Raw genomic sequence first — 20,907 nt, 5'->3', positions numbered from 1 at the left:
CGCATGAGAAGTTTACTTTTCCTCGTCACCCATCGACCCGAAACAGGAACAATGATTGCATGGAAACCCTAGAGCTGCGCAATTTCACCGGCAATCAATTATTCAAAACAGTTATGACTGCCTTTATGCGTGTGCATTTGTGAATGTTTATGAGTGTGTGTGCATTTCTAAGTATGTTCACTCTCACCTACTCTGTCGTCAACGTGAGAAGTGTCCTTGTTACACCTCTCACCGAGATGTAGTTTAAATTTTTAAAAAGTTGTGTTCTCATTATTGTATTCCCTCTTTCTTTACTCCAGTATGGTGATCCTGGTTTGGAGCCAAGGCTCTTCAAGACAGTTTTGTGGGTGAATTGTCAACTTATTACCAAAACTAAATCCTTTTACTAGTGTTTGTTTTTTTGTTTTGTTTTTTGTGACTGCATCAACTTCATGTCCAAGATGCAAACAGTTTATGCTTTAACCCCAGACATACCAGATGAATTCTTCTATGGCTTACTCAACTTTTACCTGTGCACTTCACAGCATTTGTGTACTCGCCTTTGAATAATGCCTTTTACAATAGGTACTACATTGCATTCTCCAAGGACATAAATTAGATCCATGAATCCCCTTCATTTACTGAGTCCATTTTAAAAACTGCGACGCCTCACAACCCTCCTACTTTACTTGCTGTATGAAAAGTATCATAGTGCCACACCCAGTCTCAGGAACATACTAAAGCTGGAGGCTTCAAATTGATAGCAATGGAAGGTATCCCAGGTTAAAGGCGACTTCCAAAGGTATCCTGTAACATGAGCTAATCTAATCCGAACAGCCTTCAAAGCAGACAACGGCTTATGCCATGAAAATAATCGGACAAAAACTGAATCTGAATTATAAAAGTGAATTTGATAAGCATAATTGGAAATTCTTTATATGCGTTTGAATTTTTCTGATTTCATTTTAATTTCAGTAAATTGTCATTTTTTTCCAATGAATCTTCTTTTAATCCTTAATTTGAAGTGAGTTTGAATTCAGTATTAGAAATCCTAATTAAATTAACTGGTCCTGAAATCTGGATCCCCAAGGAAGAGCAATCGAACGAAGATTGTTATTTTATTGTTTTCCTTCAAATTGATTATGTCTCGCACCTGTACCTTTTAGAGGTGCTGAAAAAAAATTACATCCCAAGAAAAGGTTATAGCTTTTGTGGGATTTCTGTAGTGAGGCATCTCAAAAGCGATCAATTTCAACTGCCAGGCACTGCAGTTGAAATGAAACAACAAGCCATATGAACATTTCAAACCGATTGTTGTATTTGGAACTACAAACATGATTTTTTTTTAACTTCATGTAAAAGAGCAGGAGAAGAGGTTGGATCAGGCTAACGAAGCGGTGAACTGGGCATGGGGAGTCAAGTTCATGGCCAGTGAGCCTGTAGAGGGTGGTGTTGCTCTAAGCTTGACTCAAGTTTAGAGCAGCAACAAGGAAGATTTTGCAAGAACTCTCTCCAAGATGAGTTTATATCTTTTTGTAATTTTTTTATTTATTTATTATTATTATTTTTTTGTATGCACACCTCATTTTGTTTGTTGAGCGAGTGTCCCAGGCACGTGTTTGGGTATCTGTGCATCGGTTGTTTTTGTAGCGTACAAAGGGAGACGAGGAAAGAGATCAATTCTCCAGTGCTAAAGTTAGCCGCAGCTACAAGGGAGTCAAGTGAGCCAGGTCGTCGAGGTCACCCTATCAGTGACTGACATCAAAACAGACCACAAGATTTATCTCACCGCATGATGACAGTTCTCTGAAGTGCGGCTGAGAAATGTGTTCAGACAACAAATAAAACCCAGATTTTATGCACGGCTACATATTGAGGTTACTAACGTTTTTAAGCACCTCATTTCTCCCTCACCCCCTTTTAGGGCCCATAGCAATAGCAATACTGAGAATCTAAGTTATCTTTTCTTAGTATTTCAAGACTTGTTTTCACGACTTTGTGTTGTCAGAATTTTAAGCTTACATTTTAATTTAAATGGGATTCATGTTATATATTTTTTTCATACTAGTACTCTAAGATATTGTGTAATTTGCAAACAAGAAAAAGAAAAAAGTATGCTTACCAGATGCATTTGGAAAATAGATATACAGTCTCTTACAGTGAATGTATAGTAGAGAGTGTTATGAGAAGCAGAGGTGTCATGCATACCATGATTTTACACATTCTTAAAATCCTACATCGGCAACACTGATGTTCAACCCAACTAAACTTTGCATGGAAAGTTCCATGGAAGAATAGTTTTAAGTTGTAACATCACTTCTTGGCACCAAATATTTTACCAATGGAAAGCCTGATTTTTTTTGCCTTTGAAATGATGCAGTATTTATTAGGAACGTATATTTTTGGTTGGAGTGGAGCAGAGTTGAGTATGTAGGTTTCCCTGTTCCCCTTCTCTGCCAATGCCAAACACTTTTTCTTTGAAGTTGCCATTGGCTCTTGTTTCCAGTGACTGATACCCACGAGTGCTGACAATGACATATCTGATTCAGCAGGATGTTCAGCATTGAGGCCAGATTCTGTTTACGGCACTCGGGTTGTCGAGTCAAAGTGGAGAAGATGCAGAGAAAGCTTTGTTGATTGCTTCTTAAATAGACTGGCATCTTTTGGCGGAGGTACTGTGATGGTTTCAACATGATATCAGGATGAGATTCTCAGTGGCAATCCCCCATCGCCACAGTCTTAATATAACTTTATCCTCCAAGATCACAACACCCCCCCCCCCAACAGAGCAGGGGGTTTGTCTGAGACTACCTCCAGAATTTGGGAGGAGAGAGGATCTAATTGCCTGCCAGTGGTCCCGACCTCAAACTCATGAAACAATTGTGGAATCAGTTTGCCGTTCGTGCCATAGTGATCAACACAGCCATGTTGGCTGACTTGTGATAAATGCTGATTGAAGAATGGAATGACATGCCACAGCCACTGTGTGGCCAGGCTGGGATGGCTGTATATTGTTCCACCACACGCTACCGAGGCGCCTGTTCATTAAATTGGTAAATTGCCCATATGTCTTGTGTCTTTCCACTTCAATCGTCCAATCCACCAAACAAGAGTGAAACAAGGTCTTTGACATAGGCAGAGAAGATTTGGAAAATGTTTCATGCGAAAAACACATATTTTCAGCTCTGCTCATCCCGCAAATGCACACTATTTACACACAATTCAAACACGGTGATCATGGGACACTTTTGTAAGTCTCCAATTAATGAAAATAGTATAGCAACACTTGTGCATGCTTCAACTCTCTTTGTTTCTTTTGTTTTTAAATTGATATTGTGTTTCCAGTGAGTCTGCAGGGCATCTCTTGTACTGTGTTGTCCATTGAATTAATCTGTAATATCAGCATACAGGCTTTATACTGCAAGTCATCCATCTGTTGACCAGATAAAAGACTACTGAGCCCCTTAAAGTGCCTGCATACAGTATGCCGCATGATTCAAACAGATAATCTGTCTGTCGCCATGCTCCTTGCCCTGAATGCAAGCCAAAGAGGCACAAAAAGCAAACATTGTGTCAAGTAAAGCCTGAAGACACTGTCCTGTCTTTTGCTAAGTAAATATAAGGAGTTGTGACTTTTCAAAAACGCTTTATCAGAAAGATTACCATGACGAACTATTGCCAACATGAAATGAATGACTTCAAAACAAAGTATTTGCACCATTTTGTGACGATTTGTCCCTTTTCTTTTATTGTGTCCCGATAGTCCAATCACATATGGGCAAACACAATATGAGAGAACGTGTCTTTCTTTGCCAATGACAATCCGCCTGTGAACTTTGTATAGCATTAAAGTCTCCTCAGTTATACGACTGTTGACACTAAAATGTGAAGCAGCAGGAAGCTTTGGCCCTGAGGGTAACCCTGGGTTGTTTTTGTCAGACAACTCAGAGAGGAGATGGCAGGTTAGTCCAGGTGTGACTCAAGAATATAGAAACGTTTTTGCCAGAGGGATTGAAATAGAGACTGTCATTTCAAACACTTGCCATTAGATATGTCTAAAGTACACAACACTTTGGATAATTTCAGTTGCATACAGGTGGTTTACCTGCAAGATTTTCCATGATGATTGACTGCCTTTGAGAACGAGAGGAGACTTGAAAAAACAGGCTTCAATGGATGTTGCCTGTGGAATTTCTCATCGTCTAATATACCAACCAACATGTGTCTACTTTGAAACGTGCTCAGCTGAATTTCTCCCTCCCTTGTTTTCCCCTTCAGTAAATTCCTTCTTCCTGTTTCTGGGTGTTTCTAATGAGGAGAACTGCCTCCTAGTTCCAGTAAGAAAATAAAGGAGAAAGGAAGGAAATTCCATCTTTCGGCATGTCGTTAGAACAATCAGAGAAAGAGTCCGTTTACACATATGGAAGTGGAAGTGTGTTGCTCAATACTGTACACGCTCTGTGTACAGCTCAGCTACAGATGGTCTGTGAGTGGGAAGGAGAGACAAATAGGGAGCATGGTGAGTATGCGTGAGTAAAACAGCGTCATCATGCTGGGAGGTGGACTTTGTGCTGTGAGGGGGCCTGGCTTGGCTGCTGCAATTGACAGATTAAAGTAGCGGAGGCGTGGCCTGTCCTTGCAGTCAGAGAAGCACGTGGCTAGGCCCGTCTGCACGAGGGAGCAGCAACAAAGACCAACCAGGACATCTGCTGCACACACATGTACGCACACACGCCTGCACTCACATGCAGAGGTTCACATTAGATTACCACTGTCAGGCATGCAGTCATACATAAAGGCTCATATATCAGCTACAGGGGGCAAACGCACCGTGAGCAGCTTGTAAAAGGGCTGCCTCTTTTTAGTTTTTACAGCACCAGGAACATATTGTTATATGCATATACATTGATTGGATTTTCCTGAACCGTTTTGCAGGAATTACGTAGACCCAAACATCAACTCACACACCATGGCAAGCCAATAAACGTCCATGTATGGGGAGTCTTATGTATGTGTGGATAAAAGTGAAAAAAGAACAGAAGCAAGAGTTATGGGAGAGAGTGGGTGCTGGGAAGGTTTTGGGGAACTCCTCCCTGGTCAGATATAACAAGAAACACATTCATGGGAGGCACAGTTATTCAGCAGCACAACTGAGAATCTCAATGGTCAGAGGGTACATTTATTCTCTCGCTGCCTCTCTTTTCAGTGCTTCATGTCTCTTATATATTTCTAGATATCTGTCTAATTTGCCAGAGAGCTATCTCAACCTTCAGTACTGCAAACACTCTTGCTTCAACAAAACACATGCAGCTATCAGGTACAAACTGGGTCTCCATGTTCAGGTTAACCGATGCATATTCATCCAACGGGGGAAGCACATGAACTGGGTCTGTTGAGAGCAGGGTGGGTGCTTAACTTTTAAGGCAATGGTTTTAGTCAACCTCAATGTGTAGAGCTTATCAAGCCCCGCACACAGCTTATGTAAATGGATAAGCTGCCTTTTTCACCACTAGCTCCTTTATCAACAGTGTCTAACCACACCGACGCCCGACACAGGCAAGCTGTGCCCCAGTGTGTGTGTGTGTGTGTGTGTGTGCACGCGCGCGTGCGTGTGCGTGTGTGTCGGGTGGGCCAGTATCTGCCTAGTAACTACAGACGGGCTGCTCCAGATTCACATAAGTAATCCTCACTGCCCCCCTCACCCACACATGCACACATGGGGACACAATAACAATTTTATTCAGGGGGAGAAAGAAAATCTATAAATCAGAGACATTGGTTGTCATAGAGACATGAACACTTTCCATCTCTCACGTGTATCTGCCATGGTTATTAAAAAGACACTGACACCCAAATACAATCTAGAAACACACATGCATGCAGGAGGCGAGCAATGACAGCGAGGGGGAAGGGTAAAGATACTCAATACTTAAAGCCACCCACTCTCTCTCTCTCTCTCTCTCTCTCTCTCTCTCTCTCTCTCTCTCTCTCTCCTCAGCTGCCCCCTCCTCTCACTGAAACTCATGAACCTTCACATACTAAATAGATATACATTTCACATACACATGCTCCTTCTTTTCTGCTCGGTGCAGGGCTGTGTAGACAACAGTCATACACAAAGACCTCAGTGTAAAGCACAGACAAGGTTTCTGTGCCTTCCCCTGCTTGCCTTTACTTACATGTGTAAAGCTCCCAAGATTGGCTGTGTATGATACGCAGAAGAAAATTTGCATAGGAATGCAACGCGATGAGTTTCTACAACTATTCACCTTTGTCCTCGCAGAAAATGCAAACTATGACTATTGACTCAACATTAGCGGTTCTTCGAAGATATTTGCATGTCAAGATGACAAAACCGAATGTAAATACACATATACATGTAAATCTACAGGAGAAGACGAAATCAACGTATTCTCACAGTATTCAGCTGGAAAACAATAGAGTGATGTGTGAATGTGTTATTCAGGTCTCCGCGATATCCCAGACTTTCCCCAGGGTGGCTTATGTTCATGCAAATATTCGTCATTCAGTCACACCAATGATCAGATAGCATCTGCCAGGTCTTTTTGACCACATGAACAAAAACATTCTTCCTTCTTTTATGTCTTCCTTGAAACTGCAGTTATGACAATAAACATCACCGGAGCCAGATTGTCATTCACACTATATAGAGTTTGCATCTAGATGAGATACGTAAGCAAAGTCCCTCTGTGTCTATTTCTGTAGATGTTTAACTGATAACTAAATGAAAGGAAAACCTCTGCATGTGTGTGTCAGAGGTAGGTGGAGAGCTATAGAGTGTATTCCCCTTTGAAAAGTTAGGTGAATACCACGAGCACCCAAGTTTTGTTTTCACTTTGCTACACCTCTTTCTCTTTTTTTTCAGTTTCAGGATTCTGGTTCAAACTGGATCAGCTCGATTGAGCAAATGAGCCAGTGGCTTCCAGACTCTCATTCTATGTTTCCACGAATCCACCCACTGATAGACGACAGTATGTTCCCTCGGAGAGACACCTCGACTCTCAGCTTCAAGTGTTTGTTTTCATGCTTGGTGTGGTCTGTTGTGCCTGGGGATGTGTGTGACGTTATACTGATATAGTTGGGGGATATGCTCAGGCTTGTTAGCCCCTAAAGCAAACTACAGAGCACACATGGCACCGTGTTCAAGTGGAAGGAGAACAAAAACAGAACCAGTATAGGCCATGTTGTAGTTTTAGTAGATTAGGAGGTTAAAGTAAATGTTTGAAACTAAGAAAGGTCAATTGAGTTTCATCATGTTTACCACAAGAGTCGTCAGCATTCAACTTGTGCAACTTGTTTTCGTTAATCATTTTCTACAAAGTCACAGGAAACAATCCTTGAAATTACTGTCCTCGGTAGTATCTGTGTCCCTGTTTACTAACTGAAACAACTGGTAAACTCATTTCACAATGTCTCTCTAAAAGAGACTTGAAGGTAAGCTAATCTCTTTGTAGACTCTTATCTTTTCAAGAGGTCTGTGTGTAAATCTATCACTGTAATGATAAATAAAGCACCTTTTGAGAAGGAAGTCCCCAGCTTTTTTAAGAGTAAAGATTTTTGATTTAAATTAACAATGACGGTGCGTTTCATGTTGGGTGTGTGACCCTGAACATGATAAAGCAGTAAAGAAGATAATGGAGGGTTGTTTGTCCTGTTCCGATTAAGGTTTGGGGGAAAGACAGGGATATGGTGCTCACAATGTGGGGGTAAACACACTTCAAGTATCAGCAGCACTAAATGCAGAGAACGATCGGTAGGGAAAATTGTTGGTTGACCAATCAAATCACACAGATGCACAAAGTTCACGAAACAACTAATACAACCATAAAGACACAAGCTTTGTCTCTGGAGAATGATTAGAAACCCTTATCATGTATGTACCCAGAGGTCTGTTGTTGTTTTTCTTTTTAATCTAATCATAGTTATACCTCTATACTACATTAAATAATGTCATTACTACAAATAACTCTTGACACATGCTAGAGGGAAACACAAAATGAAAAAGAAGCATGCTCAATCAAACAGCTTTGAATTGAGCTATGGAATTAATGGAATTTACTCCATGCTACATACCAAACAAGAAAACTGCTAAAGTCAGATATGAATCCTCAGACAAGGACGTTCGATTCAGGTAATTGTAAAATAAAATTGTATTGCTTTTAGTTGCTAAAATCTTACTCTTATATCTCACAAGTTTCTAGTGGTTCATTGAAAAAAATTGTACAACAACTGTTGGAAATGATACACCAAAAACTAGAAAGATCTGTGATTTGGAAACTAGTAAACATTTAGTTGTAATTGAAACATTTAAGTACTCTAAAATGGCAAAGAATGAGATTTTCTTCAGATGAGATTCTTTTTGACGATTTTTATGTTGATGCTGCTTTGCTAGAAGTAAGTTCTGTTTTAGTGCTCTATTTGTCATCTATCATTTCAGTGATGTGTTGGCCCAGTTCGCCCATGAGTCCCAAATTATTCCCTTTTGAATAAAAGAAAAGAAACAGTGATTTCGAGTGAAAAAATCTAATTTGATGTCTTCTTTTTGGTAAGCTCACTTTGGCCTGCCTGTTGTATGTTTCACACCCCTAAACTAAACCATTCTTTATATAGTTATACCTGAAACCTTAAGAACAGGATCTTTCACAATGTTGAGGGTTTATCTGCATCTATGCATCTACCCGAGGGCCTCAAACAAGCAGCATTAATAAGTTGCCCCTGGTTGTAACCAACTGTAAACCCTTGTCCTTTGTTAGTCGTTATCCCCTGGAAAACATGTTTACTGCCCTGAGAGGCATGGTGTCATCCAGAGCCCACCCATAACAAACAGGCTGTATATTTCTCAGGTTGTAAATCTACACTTGTGTTGTCCCTCTGATAGAAACATGGGTGGCAGGAGGGAGGGTGAGGCTGGTTCACTAACACAACACTCCCCTCTTAAAGATCTCGTGCAAAATAAAACAGTCCTCTGTTCATCGCTGACCGGTTATTACACATTATTCAGTCATGTCAGCGCGATTATTCATTCATCCTTTTCTTTTGGGTGGATTACTCAATAAAAAAAAATAAAAAAAAAAGATGCGTGTCCATGTAGGAGGATGACGAATGTGTGTGTAATATCTCGAGCCTGGCCGCGCGCGCATGCTCAGTGTGCACCGCCCGAGCACCGCCGTCTGGCAGAGGCGTGAGATGCACGCGGGGGCTCCGCGGGCAACCAATGAGGACACGTTGATTTCCCCGTGACGTCATCCGACACTCCTCTTACTAAAGAAGGAAACAAACACATCCATCCAGAAAGAAACGGGAGACGGAGCGAGGAAGAGGAGGGAGGGCTCGGAGGCCGAGGAAAGGAAGAATTAAACCCCACTGAACCTGTCTGACACGGAGGGCCGCAGGAAAAAAAGGAAACAGGACGCTAGCTTAAAGCCCCCCGCCGCCGCCGAGGTCGACATTTTTCCTTCAAACGGCCACTTTTACCCCTTCTTCATCTCTGAGAAACTTCGATTTTTAGCAGGTGATGATCTTGGATTATTGTTTTTTCTTAACAACAAGGATGCATTTTGAAGTGATCTCGTCTTTTATTGAGGTAAACACGGAGAAAATTGAGTGTTTGAATAAGCGATGGTGGGTCGTGGCGACCTTTAACGGTGGATCGAAAGGTCAGGTGGTATTTATTTTTCCTTTTTTTCTCCAAAATTGCCACTGCTGGCACCATGTCGTCGACTTAACTAGATATCACAAGCTCTTAAACGTGACTCCGTCTGGGAGGAAACGGGGGAGAAAAAAAAAAAAACAAGGGAGGGAGCTTGGTAGTGCTCGTTGCTTGTCTGTTTTTCTGTTTGTCCTGAGCTGGGGGATGGGGAACCAAATCCAGCTAATTCCTGTCTACAAATAGAAAATTCATAAGCCGAATGGGCAAGTAGAACCAAAGAGTTGCCCAGAAATCACCACAAAGCGTTTCTCTAAATATTCAATGAAGTGCCAGCCTTGATTTTTCATGCGTTTGCAGTAGTTTTCTTGGGGGTGAGATGAAGGCGACGGTTTGCTCGGTGTTGAGAACTATGTGGCACCCACCAAGTGGATTCAAAGTGCCTGTAAATGTGATTATATAATCGTTCACATTTGCTTGGTTCGGAAGAGAGGTGGAACACTGTGGCAAATGCTGCCATTGAGGAGAACAACAAGAACGATGTCTAAACAGGAAGGACGGGAGATTGCAGACAAAGGAGGAAAGAAGAAACAAAGGGGAGCAGAGACCACACTGTCTAGACTGTGGGTTATTTCACTAAACATCACTGCTGTTGCCTCACTGTCGGTCCCCGATCCTTATTTTTAACACGGCATCCCCTTTCAAAGAGAGTATTTTAAGGCTTGTAACTAAACAACAACAGAGGGTTTTTTTCCCCCTGTTCTGTCCTTCAGTGTGACTCAGGAGTTTTCAGCCCAGCAAGGCCTGAAATATGAGCTACGCTTGCGGCTGATAGAGAAGCTGTCTTCCCCTTTTGTTTGCCTCAGATTATCACACGTCTTCCTTCTGAGGCTTCAGGTCCAAATTGCAGCCCTCCTTGTTCCTCTGTACTGTGAGGGTGTTTTGTGTGTGAAAGGAAGCTGTAGTTATTATGCCCTTTGCTGGAAACCCCCTGACTTACCCTCTGTAGATGTGTTTCACAAGACATCTTTCACTTTATTGATGCCATGTTGAAGGCTGTTGCAGATTGAAATGAGTTGTGTTGGGTCAGCACCACTGCTGTCTGTTTGTCTGACAGCTGGGCCAAAGGTGACAGCTGAGCCACACTGTCCACAGTGGTTTTGTGTAGGAAAGTCAACGTCAACTTGTATATCACATCTGTCCGTTGCTTTTTTTTGGTGGTGGTGGTGGGGGGGGTGTTTTGTTGGGTGTGATTGTGTTAATGTGGTCTCAGTTTAAAGCGCTGTCTTTGCTGTGTTCACATGCAGCTATTTACATAACAACATTGATTTTATCGATGCTCTTCATGTGTCTGGGAAAAAAAAAATTCCTTTCGGACTACACAGTGGTGATCAGTCTCTCCCTCGGTCCTCCTGTCTGGTATTTTTCAGCAGTCAGCAGCTGAACACGTGATGCTGATGGAAGAGAAGGTCTTTGTGGGCTTTTCCAAGGAAACCCTTTGTTGACACAGTGGTGATAGCATGCAGAGAGGGTAGAGAAATGGAGGGAGGACAGACGGGTAGTTGGGGAAGGGGGTTTAGCTAGAGATTGAATGCCTCTTGTTAGTTGGCGAGGTCACGACTCCTGAGCTGAACTGACAGGACGTTCGGAAATAACTGCCAGCATCTCCTGGAACATTAAGCTGTGCCTGCCCTGTTTGTGTCCGTGACCAGAATATCGACAAGCAGCACACCAACGCAAGCAAAGCAGCTGCCATGTCGCAGCAGAACAGTGCCGGTGGTTGTTTACTAGGGAAATATGATACTGGTAACGTGTATACTGGTATTTGTCGTAGGAGGGTTTGTCAGATGTAATCAGGGAAATTGTACAACAGCCAGGGCAGTACTGGCAGGCACGATGCTTCTTACTCAACTAATCTCTGGCTTCCTGTCTTGTCGGTTTGTTCATTCATCAAGGTGTTTTGGATCTGTTGCCTCAAAGTCAGAGCCTCTGCTTACGCAACTTCCTACCGTATTGCATTGCAGCAGAGGCGGTCGACGTCATAGGACTTTTTGTTTTGCCAAGACGTGCACAATCACGCTTCTTCTGAGGGCGTACGTGTGTTGAGAAATGACTCGGGAAGTTCTGAATTGCCTTGTGTGGTCAGAGCCACAAGGAGGAAGAGGAGTACTTTCTGTAGCTACTGACCTACTTTGTTCATCCTCGGCTATTATCTTGAGTTATTTGGAAAGAACAGAACATGATTTTACCTTGTGCGTCATGATTGTTGTTATGTGGCTGGGATCCTAGTACTGAGTCAGCTTTGTGCAATGTCACTTACTGATTTTTGTTTCAGCAATGGAAGAAGCACATTGAAGATTGTCGCTTTCACAGATTAGATTGTTGAGTGTAGATCTGTTATGGCTGTATCAGTTAACATGACAAACAATAAGAAAATCAAATGCAAGAACTGTCTGTAATCAGACTGCGCCACTACATAATCCTGAAACCTTTATTGCCAAAATGAGTCGGGGCAATTGAGCTCTACTGTTTGATCATGGCAGTTTATATTCACGTGTACCTTTGTTGTAGGGAAGTAACTGTAGAATGAAGACAACAGTTGAAAAGATGTGCTTCCTATGAAAGTGGGGTTAGATATAGGGATTTTTTTCAGTATGAACTCTTTAACCACAAGGGGTGAAAGGATGAGGGAAGTGGAGGGAGGGAAAGGGGGGAAACAGTGAACAAAGCTGTAGGACAACAGAGAGTCCAGCTTCTGCCAAAGGTGCTGAACAGGACACAGTGAGTGTTTGTTTGTTCTCTGGACGTCCTGCAGAGAGGAGTTCATTACTGTATTCGGGCTAAAGTGCAGGTCAAAACAGACGAGGCATGCTGTTCCCAAATATCCGTAACATGACAGCGCCGTTGTCTGTCAGCAATGTTTATCACCGCAAGTTTCACTAAAACCAGATTGGCGGGGTAGCAGCCAGGAAAACCTGCGTGAAATAGTGCGTTTCAGCTCTTGTGTGGGGTTTTTTCTCATTGAGGCATTTGTGCAGAAAAATGCTTGTGGGTCTAATAAACACTCTCTTTTTCTCTCTCAGCTATGGCTCAAGAAACCAACCAGAGCCCGGTGCCCATGCTTTGTGCCACAGGTTGCGGTTTCTATGGAAACCCGAGAACCAATGGTATGTGCTCTGTATGCTATAAGGAACACCTGACACGGCAGCAGAGCAGTGACCGCATGAGCCCCCTCAGCCCCATGGGTAAGACAACAGCACGCAAACATGAAACATGTTTTCACTTTTTGAAAGACCGAAACAATTGATTTATGTTAGAAAACTAAATAAATGTGACTGGGGGATTGGTTATAATAAAACTAATAGTTTAACTGGGTACAAAATAGCGAGAGCATTTTTTTTCCCCAGTAAACAGACAAATGGAGGAAAGCCACACAAAATAGTGTTTTCCTTGAATGTACAGCTTTAAATGCAAGTTCCCAGCCTGCAAATACCTTAACCTACATGTGGCACATTGAGTGCTAAAGATAAGAAGTGACTTGTTTTGAAATACAACCAGTTCTCAGCTAGTTAGTTTGTTTTCCCAGTATCCCCCACCCTTTTGTTTTTCCACTCCATGGTAATGAAAGGCAGCTGTTTTCTTCATTACAGTGTTCAAGGTTAAGGGGTTGTCAGTCATTAGGACATTTTTAAGGTCAAACACAAGTTTTGCTTGCGACGAAACTCAACAAAGCAAGATGGTTTCACTGTTAAATGACTACTTCTAACCCTAATAAGCTGTTTTGTATGTCATTTTAAGAGAAAGTTAAAGATTATTATTATGTATAATGCATCTAAAAGATGTATGCTACTCCAAGTAGTGTGTTAAGCAATAAAATAATTCAACAATACGTGACATCAAAAGCAGGTTGAAACAATCCCTCAGCAACGATGAAAACTGCTTTGACAATTTTCAAATGTCTGTTTGATTTGTCTAACTGAGTCCGCTTTGCTCACGTGCAGGATCAACTACTAGTCCTACCTCAGAGGCCTCGGCTATCCAGAGACTAGAAGCCAGTCTAGCTAAGGTCGACGCCTCGCCTGCCTCTTCACCAGAAATGTCTAGGTCAGTATTGACTGTGACTGATTTCTTTGTTTTTTTCCTTCCTTTTGGGTGATTCATGAGTTCTCCTGCAATTGGAGAATTTGTGCTCCGCTGACTCATTGATCTTCCATTTGCCTTTAACCCTGCAGAACTGTTCAAGGATCTCTCCCTGTGACTCAACAAATGACAGAGATGAGCATTTCGAGAGAGGACAAGCCCGAACCCTTAGAGCCTGGTGAGACATACGTATAAACACGCTGGTCTTAGCAGGCATGCTGCCGGACAAGAACCAGAGGACATCTGACACATGGCCGCTTGGCGAGCTCACATGCAGACATTTCAGGAAAACATCACTCTAGCCCCGGTTTATTTTTGATGCTTTGCTGTGCACCTTAAACTAGACTGTCGGTTTTACTTACAGCCTCCGAGAAATAGAGGGTGCCTAAAAATAAACCTGTTTTAAAAATATCTCTACACCAGCGGGCATTCTCAGATTTTGTAGCAGCCTGCCTTAGGCTGAGTTCTGCACCGTTTTCTGCCAATAGAGATACAAAACATACGAATTACTGTCACGTGGGACGAATGAGATCCTGGTGTTCGATAATCATATTTAAGTACAGATGACTGCCTTTATTGTCTGCTCTCGTAAATGACAAGGATCATCACTTTTTCTTTCTAAACACGTTTTTTTTCATTTTCTGTAGTTGTATGCCAGCCTGCTGCTTCTAGCCCTACTCCTGTAGCTTCTTCCAGCAGTGAAGAAAGCAAGGGTGACACCCCCAAACCTAAGAAGAACAGGTGCTTCATGTGCCGCAAAAGGGTGGGCCTTACAGGTGAGCAACAGGAAGATTCAATAAATCCTCGTTTTACTCTGGCTTTTATTTTACCAGCGTTAATAGTTTTGTGAATAATATCTTTATTGGTAATACGGTGACATATCTTCACAGCGGTTCAGTATGTAAGATAATATTGGTAGATGCTGTTCTGCAATATTACATTCTGTCTTTGTTCATCTTTTAACTTCATATATGACATTAGAGGAAAGAGACACGTCACTGTTTATATTTCTAATTAAAATCGGATCTTTTTTGTTAAAATTTAACAACACAAATTAATTTATGGACCAGTTCTGGTTGAAAAATATATTTACGAAGGCAAGGAAATGGGAATTGTTAAATGTTTCTAATTGTGCTGTTTTATCGATGTTTAAAGGTAAAAAAGAAATAAGAATACAATTTAAAAAGTAAAACATGTATTTAGTTTTTTTGCTTTATTATTGAACATTTTCACTTAAGATTTATGAAAATCCAAAATACAGTATCTGAGATTATTAGAAATTGTCACGGGTTCAGCTGTTTTTCTTATTTCATCAACTAGAGAATGCTTGTCAACTTTATTAGTTGATATGTTATGAACATATATACTGTATATATATTCCTTTTATTTTTTTTCTGGGTGCACGTGTAAGTTTACTCTCTTTCGATGCTGGTCAACTTCCACATTTTTAGCTTCAACCTTTTAACCTTTGTGTTTCTAGGCTTTGACTGTCGCTGTGGCAACCTGTTCTGTGGTATCCACCGGTACTCTGACAAGCACAACTGTCCCTACGATTACAAGGCCGAGGCTGCCGCCAAAATCCGCAAAGAAAACCCTGTGGTGGTCGCTGACAAGATCCAGAGAATATAGACATGAAGACAAAGAACAGCATGGCCGCCACATGGAAACACCTTTGACAAAGACTGGAGTATGCGTGTGAACCTTTGAAATGAGCACTGGCATGAGTGGCTGAGTGAGGATCTAAAGGACTTGATTTACAAAATTACAACCTCAAGAAAATGTTGGAGGAGAAGAAGAAAAAATTGAAAAAGATCCTGTCCGAGCAAGATGCATGAATGATCACTTTTCTCCTTTTTTTTTTTTTTTTGGATTAATTCATTAGTTTGTTTTATCCTATTTTCTGTGGTGTGAATTTGCCGCTGTTCAGTCCTGTTTTTGTTTTTTTGTTTGTTTTTTATTCTGAGAATATGTATCGTCTTACTAAGGACAGACCAGGCTAAAAATGTCCAGGATATGCTGTGCTCCTCTCACCCCTACCAGGCGCCATTTTGTGCCAAACCGTAAAACAACCATGTCACCCAGACCCCGTCATGCATCTCACACACACGCTGATAGGTTTCTGAAAGCATTCAGACTACACACACACACGCACACACACACACAGTCAACCTCCAGCTTCTTGTGGGCTTCGCTGGTACACGAGTTAGTCAGTCAATATCTCTCACAGTGCACAAGGAGATGTGTTGTTTCGTCTCTTTCCTAGCTTTACCTACCTCACACCTGCTGTGTTAAGCTACGTTGTCTTCCCTTTTACTTTGTTGTCATCTGCTTTGACCCCAGCAGAGCAGAGCAGCGGATCGTCATGGTAGTCGGCCTCAGTGACCCTCTGAACAGTCCCTGAAATGCCCATGTCGACTCAATTGTTATGAAGCTGCTTCACTTTGTACATGGAGGTGTCTTGCTAGACGGGGGACAAACAAAACGACTCCACATTTCACTGAATCCAAACATGTACGACGGTCGTGTTCAGGAGTTTACCAGCTGGTCCGAGTTGGTGGATTGTAATCACAGACGCCTGGTGCAGGGCTGTGTGTACCGATGTGTGGCCTGAGAGGAAGGACAGCACCCTTTCCTGACGGGCCTGGTGGGTGAATTTAGGTTTCATTTCCGTAGGGGCATGAATGAATGAACGAATGAATGAATGAATGGGATAAATGCATGAGTTACTCTTCATCTGCATTAGTGTTTTTCAGAATTATCACTCACATTAGGGTTTCAGATGTTTTATTGCTAAGAGACAATTGCGTTGTGTTTTATTTGCTTTATTTTATTTCTTCTCTTCCATCACCCTGATGTTAGCACATGTATTCAGTACATTTGTGGAATTAGGGCATGTGAACCATTTTTATTTTTTGCGCTAACGCAATGTGTGTGTGTGTGAGTGCGTGCGTGTGTGTGTGTGTGTGTGTGTGTGTGTCGTTCCCTCGACCCCCTTTTGACTGTGGAGCTACCTGGTTTATCAGCACATGTTTACAGAACTACAGGAGCATGCCAGAGCTAGATTTATGACAAATAATAGATACCAAGATTAGATGTAACTTCATCTGTCTAACCGCTATCTGTCTGTGTGTTTGCAATAGATCACCTTAGACAAGTGTGTGTGTGTGTGTGTGTGTATGTATGCGAGTGTTTGCGGGCGTGCATGTGCACATAACTGTGCAGAGGTGTGTTTTCAAAGCTGCCTGACACATTAAAACTCACGTATGTTTGTGACTTGTGTTACTTCTCCCCTTTTTTTCCCCCCTGTAAGGATGTATTTTTCATTTAAGAGATAACTGTATCCGTTTGAGTTTTTCCTTTCCGATTCTTAGTTATATGCAAATTTGTACAAAAAATGAAAAAAACAACAAACTGTGTTGATATTTATGTATTACATATAATCTTGCTATCCAGCATTACAACAGAATAGTATCATGTAAATAAAACTGTACAGAGAGACATTACCAGGCTTTGTTGTGTGTTTACTTGACCGGCTCGTTCTTTCAGGGTTAGAACTGAACATCATTCCTCAATATCAGTTGCTCCTTTTCATGGAGGTCGCAACAGCAAGTCCTAATCTTGCAGAGTAGACTTGGATAGTTTTCATGTCATTGCTGCTGAAACCGAGATTTCCAGACTTAATCCACTGCACCACCAGTAAGGCGACACTGAAATAACAATTAGTAGTTCTGTAATATTTTTGCCAATATGACAACAAAAGTAAAAATCAAATCCTGTGAAATCTCTTTGTAATTAGCATTTGTACAAGTTAAATTGTATTGTTCAAACTGATGTGATCAATACTGTCTATTGCATGAATGAAGGTTTTTTCTTTCAGGCAGCAAAAGTATATTTTAATGAAAAGGATCAGACGTAAAACGTTTCAGTGAGAAGATATGCCACATTTAACAATTTAAAAGATAGTTTAAAAAAGAAAAACAACTTTTGTTCTTTTCACATTGTTTGACCTACAAACCTGTTTGTGCCAAGTTCTCCGATTTTGAAGCCAGAAAACATAATCCAAAACAGATTTTTTGAGGGGGGCACAAAGTATGTTTACTTTATTCTGCACGCTTCACCTCCCCCTCTTTCTTTTTGACACACAGGAAGGTCAAAAGATAACTGTGCTCTGAAATGTGACACTAAAACATGCTGAGACACGGAAGAGGAAGTTTTGGTTATTTTGGCTTAGTATAGGCAGTGTAATTAAAAAAAAAACAAACACTGAATGTTTACCTCCTTTTATGGTAACAAGATGTCAGACAGAAAGGGGAAGCTTTAGATGGAGTCAGCAGTTTTAATAAATCGGCTCCTTGGATATATAACACGGCAGTTTTGCACAGTTAAGCATGAATGGCAAGATGAGTGAACAGTGCAGGAGCCACACGTCAGCAGCTCCAGTATTACTCTGTAATACCTCACCCAGGCTAACCCGACCTCACGCTGCAAGCCTCGCTTAACTCTTGTTCAAACCTCATCTGGGTCACACAGGAAGGGCTAATCCCTGCACCCTGTAAGAAAGCAGTCCTGTTTGAGGCTATATGGGCTCGAGCAGTACACACAGGACGCTCGTTGTGTGTGTGTGTGTGTGTGTGTGTGTGTGTGTGTGTGTGTGTGTGTGTGTGTGTGTGTGTGTGTGTGTGTGTGTGTGTGTGTGTGTGTGTGTGTGTGTGTTTCAGAGACAATGTGCTTTCTCACAGTCCTGTTGGGAGCTCCAGGCCAGAGTGCGTTCACAGATGGCGTCACAGGAACAGCTGTTGAGACAGCTGAGGTGTGCTCATGTGGTGTTCCTGTGACAGAGAGGGAGAGAGAGGGATCACATTGTCTGGACACAAGTCTGGAGCACAATGAGGAGTCTTCCAACGAGGCACATCGAAACCCAAAAGCTTCAAACGGCCTTCAAGCGATTCGAATCAAGAGGATTACTGGGGCCTGTAAATCAGCCTGTCGCCTCCCCAGCAAATAAACGACTGACCACATCAACCCTCTGACTGCTGACCTCCGGTCTGCAGGTTCCTTTGAACCAGAGAGGACAGGATTCATAAGTGACGCAGTGACAGACGAGGAGAGGATTAACACACTCCAAATATGACCTGGAACAACTGCAGGCGTCCAACATTACTCTTTTATAAGATGCACACACTCTCCCAGAGCCAGTGAGCTCTCACGCACACGTCAACCTATAATTTGTTTCACTGATGTGAGCAGCTTGTTTATTTGTGCCACTCTCTCTCTCTCTCGCTCTCTCTTCCTTTCACTGGGGTGTGACCGGAGAGGTTAAAAAGCTGCAGTAAACGTAAGACGTCCCAGATTTTGATGACATATGTCATTGCCAGATGTTCAGCGGGGTTGAAAGTTATATGAGGCCACAGAGTGTAAATATAAAGCAGACGATATAGGCTACTGGTCTATCAGGAAGAAACAGTCACACCCATATTCATTGCATCTTCTTATTGTTATGTGCAGCTGTAAAAAAAAAATAATAATACTGTTTCTACATTATATCCTCAGTGATTCCAAATTTAGTCTGACTGAAGGAATTGTGTGATTCAAAGGGGGAAATGCTTTTCATGTGTTTTAACCACATGAGATATTAGCGCAGAATGTGTGAATGATCTTTTATATCCACAAAGACGGACCGACAGTGCAGTGTTAGGCTGTTGTATACACAGTTAGGGGGTGGCTGTGTGTCAGGAGTAAGAGCAGGGGCATCAAACGGAGCTGCTGGTTTGGCAAAAATGGAAGAAGAAAAGGGCCCCTTCTGCCCACAAGACCTTTGATAGGACATTTCCCTCCAAAGTTGACCCACTACTGCCCCCTGGCTGTATCATCTGCGTAAGTGCAGCAAGATTGCAACATGATTCCTGGCATGTGCAGTAGGTGTTTACCAGATCTGTGAAGAGTACTGATTACTCAAGTACAAATTAAGTTGAAAAGTTGTGCGCAGTACTGTTGTTGCAAATACTCAAGTAAAAGTACAATGTGGTCATCAAAATTTACTAAATTTGTCACTTTTCACCATAATCACACTGGTACTAGCAGGCATTCAATTACATTTACATGTGAAAAACATTTGTACTAATCACATTTCTCAGACAAGCGATTAAGTATTTAAAATGTACATAACAGCAGGTTCTTTTGTGAACAAACAGGTATTAGGCAGGCATTTCTTTAACACAACAAACTTATTTGACACATAAATGTGAAACTAAATGTTTTAGTAATTACATTTACACTTTTTTTAAGTTATTAATTTCCTGGTTGAACTGCACCTAACCAGTTGTATAGCATTTATAGGAACATATGCAAACTGAAAAATCTTCTGAGTTGTTAATGATGGATAGAAACAAGTATATAATTGATAATTGATATATGAAAGATATAACACCATTACATATGTCCATACATTCAAATTTGTTATGAAATGCAACACAGACTAAAATTAGGTACCCCCCCCCCCTCCCCCCCGATTAACTACGTAAAAACGAAAGTTTCTAAACATGATAATTTCTTCATTGAGTGCTACTTTCCAATAAGTTCTTTTTTTTTTTTCTTTTTTTTAAATAAGCCTATGTGTACGGTACATGCAGACAGTATTCTTATATTATACATACATACATACATACATACATACATACATACATACAATACCCGTTTTGAAGGACATAAAAACAACAAAAAACAAAAAGACAACGTCAACAAAATAGGGACCCACCCTTCTCTTCCTCCTCCCCTGTCTTTTTTCTCCTACTGATATAGTGTTTTGTCATTAAGTATATTAAAAAAAACTAATAATTGAAAATTACCTTTTCAATTTATACTTTACGCAGCAGGCCCTCCATACAAAAACACGTACTGAAGGTCTGCCAAGAAACCTTCCATACAAGTAAGAGAAGGGAAAAAAGAAAGAGAATGATGGATGCCTTCCGTATCCTTCCTATACTGTATGTCTAACTGAATACCTATTTATTTTTCTTCCCCTTTCACCATGTGCCCAGACACACACTTCCTAAATTTCTAAATAATGTGAAATTATCCTAAAACAAATCTGATTATTGCAAAAACAAAAAGAAAATACATTA

The 20,907-nt window shown here is 41.4% G+C and overlaps 1 protein-coding gene across 4 annotated transcripts; it reads left to right on the top strand.

The window, feature by feature from the left end:
• Window positions 1-9,279: 9,279 nt before the first annotated feature.
• zfand5a (zinc finger, AN1-type domain 5a) lies at window positions 9,280-17,289 on the top strand. Of its 4 annotated transcripts, none has more exons than XR_013935506.1 (7): window positions 9,290-9,511; window positions 12,730-12,891; window positions 13,648-13,750; window positions 13,879-13,964; window positions 14,434-14,562; window positions 15,267-16,731; window positions 16,942-17,289. XR_013935506.1 is itself a non-coding variant. In XM_080468429.1 (6 exons), exons 2-6 carry the CDS (start codon window positions 12,732-12,734, stop codon window positions 15,413-15,415), a joined length of 627 nt encoding a protein of 208 aa, XP_080324555.1. In that variant the 5' UTR covers window positions 9,280-9,511; window positions 12,730-12,731; the 3' UTR covers window positions 15,416-17,289. The 4 variants fall into 4 exon arrangements, 2 of the variants coding, with proteins under 2 accessions (XP_080324555.1, XP_080324556.1); XR_013935507.1 differs by having other exon boundaries at window positions 9,290-9,583; XM_080468429.1 differs by having other exon boundaries at window positions 9,280-9,511; window positions 15,267-17,289.
• The last annotated feature ends 3,618 nt before the right edge of the window (window positions 17,290-20,907 follow it).

The sequence above is a fragment of the Lipophrys pholis genome (assembly GCF_963383615.2).
Source record: "Lipophrys pholis genome assembly, chromosome: 7".
NCBI classification, from domain to species: domain Eukaryota; kingdom Metazoa; phylum Chordata; class Actinopteri; order Blenniiformes; family Blenniidae; genus Lipophrys; species Lipophrys pholis.
This window is presented reverse-complemented; position numbering and strand designations above follow the sequence as displayed.

Coding starts and splice junctions, on each gene's coding strand:
- zfand5a (XM_080468429.1), top strand. CDS start 12,732: ATGGCTCAAGAAACCAACCAGAGCCCGGTGCCCATGCTTTGTGCCACA. Junction 12,892..13,647: donor GAGCCCCCTCAGCCCCATGG/GTAAGACAACAG, acceptor GCTCACGTGCAG/GATCAACTACTAGTCCTACC. Junction 14,563..15,266: donor CAAAAGGGTGGGCCTTACAG/GTGAGCAACAGG, acceptor TTGTGTTTCTAG/GCTTTGACTGTCGCTGTGGC.